Genomic DNA, 4,353 nt, shown 5'->3' on the forward strand with positions numbered 1-4,353 from the left:
TTAATTAAGTTATTTTTTTATTAAACACAACTAGTTCAGAAACCTTTTGATATCACCTCGTACTTATTTTAAGACCCTTCAATCCATAAAATACAATTAAAATAAGTATTGTTGTAAAACCAACTAATAAATCAATAAGTTAATCAAACTAATATTTAGTTTATTGTTTGTTTGTTTTGTTTTTTCATTATCTCATATATTTAAATTCCAATATAGATCATGGTGTTTCTTCTGTTATTGCAGCTCAAAGTTGAGTCATCACAATTACCAACCTGAATATTTAAATCATGATACCTTTGTATAGATTTACATTCCATTTTCCCCTCTGGTAAAGGTGCATACTTTGGACGAAATGATTCAACTTTTCCAAGTTCATGTTCTGTGTATCTTGCACCATATTCTGTCACTGGCTCTGCTCTTGTTCCTTGGAACATGAAGTTGCAATCTTGGTGCTTGCAATAGTGACGCCTGCATTAAAAACAAAAGAAGCACATAAGTCATTAAGAAAGCTTCTATAGAAGTGCAACTTAAATGCCATTGGAACAACCAGATTCCTTTTCAAACAAACTACAAATGTCTTGTGTATTGAAACAAAAAAGAGGTGAAGACAATAATTTATATAATTCTACATAATCTATATGATGACAATAATTAAAATACCTCCAGTCGCATTTCATTTTCCTTAAACAATTAGGAATACTCTTCATTTTTGCACAATCAAACATTCATAAACAAATGATTTCTTATCAAGACTTCTGGCTCTGCCTTCTCATATAAATCCTATTGGCCAATGACAGCTAGAGATAGAAGCCAAATTTCTCCCAAATCACACTCTAGAAGCTCATATTAGATAATAAAGTCTGAGATAAGCTATTGTCTGTTAACATATGAGAATGATAGAAAGTATTTGATCTTAGTTTTGTTTAAGCAGGGCTGACGTGGGAGTTAACAACAGCAACAGTTACTGCATTTTCTGTTGTACAAATTGATGTAATATGTAGTGTAAAAATTCAGATATTGTCACTATCTTTTGAAATCCTGCTGCATTTCACATGGAATTTTTATTACTCCAAAGTCATCTTAGTGTATAAATTGACTTACCCTTTTACCTGAAAATTTTGGTCTGAAAAATTTGACCTGTATGCTGAAAAATATGCTACAACAACCATACAACTACAATTGCATCAAGAAAGTTTAGTTTACTCACCAGAGTTCAAAAAAACACTCTAATCTAGGAACTATCTTTGTTCCTAATCAAATGAAATCAATTAAATTCCTAAGCAAGTCAATAATAAAATGAACACAAAGTAGATCATTTAACCCTGCCAACCTGAATATCTAGATAAAAGAGTTTTACCATATTTTCCTGAGTGGAGGCATGTGTTGGACTCATGACAAGAAGATTGTGGTTTTGATTCCTGGACTGGGTGATCCGTCGTGTTTTTGAGCAAAGCACTTCATTTCATGTTGCTCCAGTCCACTCAGCTATAGAAATGAGTTTAGCCTGGAGCGCTGATGGGCTTCATCAGGCTTTCTTTCCCTAGATATACTGCATAGCTGCAGTATCCCAGTGACCCCCAAGGAGTTAAGGGACTTGTCAATATTTTCCCACATACAAGTTGAATTTTGCAGACAAAAATTTACAGCTAAAAAAGGGGAATTTGACTTATACACCAAGATGACTTTGGAGAACCAAAAGTCCCAAGTGAAATGCAGCAGGATTTAGAAAGATTGTTATGATGTTTGAATGTTTACACTACATGTCAGAAAATATGGTGTTCATTGACTACTAAGAAAACCCTAGCATACAAAGTTTCTGTTTTTAACTGATTTCACCAAAAACAAGGTCCTCAGAAACTAAGAATGGCTATTAGTTATTCTTAGTGGTAGAAGCTATTATTATCCTTGAGACAGAGAGCAGTGTATGCCATCAAAAAGATACTGGAGTAAAATATATGAAACTCAGTATATCCATCATGACTACCCGTCTGATAAGGGTACACCAGGCACATGCCTCACAACCATGTGTGCGCGACATGGTGATTTCATAACAAACAGTGCATGACCTTGCACGTGGGGCCCAGTTAGAATTTTCTTCAGGTCAAGTAGCCCATCCCACTCAAAAGGACCCTGAATATGGGTTGTTTAAGGATGTTGAACAAAACACCCATGTTTCCAAAGATGAATTATCCAAACCCCAAAGAATTTCACTCAACACTTGGCTATGATGTTCCCCCACTACTTCTGCTCATGATCAGAGATGCACATATCATTAGCCACTAAGGGATATGCTCAACTGTTTATGGTCAAGCAACTGACAAACGAATCTGTGTATTGAGCAGAATATTTGCTGTAGCTCATCTTTTATACTAAGAAAAAACAATGTACATGATAACACTTCCAATCAGTTAAGATGAGAAGCCCTGGGAGCCACTGCCTGGTACTGCATCAGGGCATGCTTGGTATTGCATCAGGGAATGCCTGGCACTGCATCAGGGCATTCCTGGTACTTCATCAGAACATGCCTGGTACTGCATCAAGGCATGCCTGGTACTCCATCAGGGCATGCTTAGTTATTACCTCTGCCTTAGCAAAGGCAGAGGTATTGTTTTCAGTTGTGTTTGTTTGTTTGTTTGATATTTCAAGAACTGCAGAATGGATTCGAATGAAACATCCAGGGATGTTTGGCCTCATGACTGGCATGAACTGATTAGATTTTGGGATCAATCCGGTACCAGACAAGTATCCTGGATTATTTTCCCTGTTTTTTACTTAATTTTTGAGAGCGGTTGGGTTCATTTTAGCATTTTTGTTTGCGAGAGCAGTCAAGTTTATTTCAGATATTCTCATTTTGAAAATCATCTCCAGCTAATCGTTGAAAGGACATTGATGTTGCTTTGATGGAGGTTTGTGCTCTGTGAGTGCTCTTGTTATTATCATTATTATTTTCATGAGCATCTTCTTTCAATTCTGTTTTCATTTCTTGCTGAGTGTCTTCCTGACACCTAGGGCAGAGAAATGTACTGTATACATTAGTAGGCCATTAAAACAATTGTTCATTTACAGAGTCATGTGATAGAGAAAAAGAGGAAGACAGAGAGAAAAAGGAAAAATTAAAAAATAGAAAAGTAAACAAATAAAATGAAACTGTAAATAACAACAGGAACTGCTAAGGAATTTACAGCTCACACCTTGTTACGTGCATTTAACTCAGATTTTAGGACTGCTCGAATTCTCCTGTAACATTCCTTCCTGATCTTCTCTTTCATGCTTGCATGCTGAATGCCAAAGCCCACATTTATTCCTAGGTGTTTGTAAGTTTGTTCCTGCTTGAGTTCTTTTATGACTGTGTCAACATTGAACTCCACTGAATGTGAGATCTTCAGTTTCCCTTTCTGGAAAGTGGCCTTATCAAGACCATATCCATCCCAATGTCATCACTGAATGCTTTCACAGTACAGAGTAGTCCTTCAAGCTCATTATTGTCTTCGCTACTGAGTTTTAAGTCATCCATATAAAATAGATGACTTATTTTCTTGTTGCCAATTTTATATCCATATCCTGTTCTGTTGAGTTCACTTGTAAGGGGTATTAGGGCTAGCAGAAAATTAAAGGTGAAAGTGAGTCACCTTGGAAAATACCACAGTTGATAATAATATTTTTTTGGTTAGTACTCCATTAGAGTGGCATAATTGGAGATTCGTATTCCACATTAACCTGTTGTACTTCAGGAAGCTTGAAATCACAGTAGAAATTTTGAAGATATCCAGCAATTTCAAGATCCATGAATGTGGTATGCTGTCAAAGACCTTTTTATAATCAATCCATACAGAACTGAGATTTCTGCATTTGTTATGACAGTTCTCAAGGATAATGCGATTGATTAAGAGTTGGTCTTTGCATCCATATGAGCCTCGTCGGAACCCTTTTTGTCAAGTGGGAGAACAATATCATTCTGTTCCATACATTTGTATGTTTTCTCCACGAGGATAGATGTTAAAATTTTATACGTGGTAGATAGACATATTATGGACTGATAGTTTTGGGGAAATTTGGTTTCATTATTCTTCGGGAGTAGGTAAGTAATACCTCTTGCTAACCAATCGGGTATTTTCAGAGGATCTCTTCTTCTTCTTCTTCTTCTTCTCCTCCTCCACCACCACCGCCACCGCCGCCACCGCTGCCACCACCACCATCATGAGAAAGAGTTGATTTGTCCTGACCAATCGTATTTCAGATAGATTGTGTGATCGCATGATTTGAATGGAAATTTCTATGCAGTTACATGGTAAAATATGGTTATAAATGTAGAAAAAACAGGACAATCAGAACAGAGGTTCTTGAAAAGGCAGA

General features: G+C 36.4%; 1 protein-coding gene across 1 annotated transcript in view; it reads right to left on the reverse strand.

The window, feature by feature from the left end:
• LOC106875451 (stabilizer of axonemal microtubules 2) overlaps positions 1 to 4,353 on the reverse strand; it is a 26,240-nt gene that overhangs the window by 8,957 nt on the left and 12,930 nt on the right. Inside the window, exon 2 of the mRNA XM_014923602.2 lies at positions 295 to 468. Coding sequence (XP_014779088.1) covers positions 295 to 468 — 174 coding nt within the window. The remainder of the gene's footprint in view (positions 1 to 294; positions 469 to 4,353) is intronic.

The sequence above is a fragment of the Octopus bimaculoides genome, chromosome 15 (assembly GCF_001194135.2).
Source record: "Octopus bimaculoides isolate UCB-OBI-ISO-001 chromosome 15, ASM119413v2, whole genome shotgun sequence".
Classification (NCBI taxonomy): Eukaryota; Metazoa; Mollusca; class Cephalopoda; order Octopoda; family Octopodidae; genus Octopus; species Octopus bimaculoides.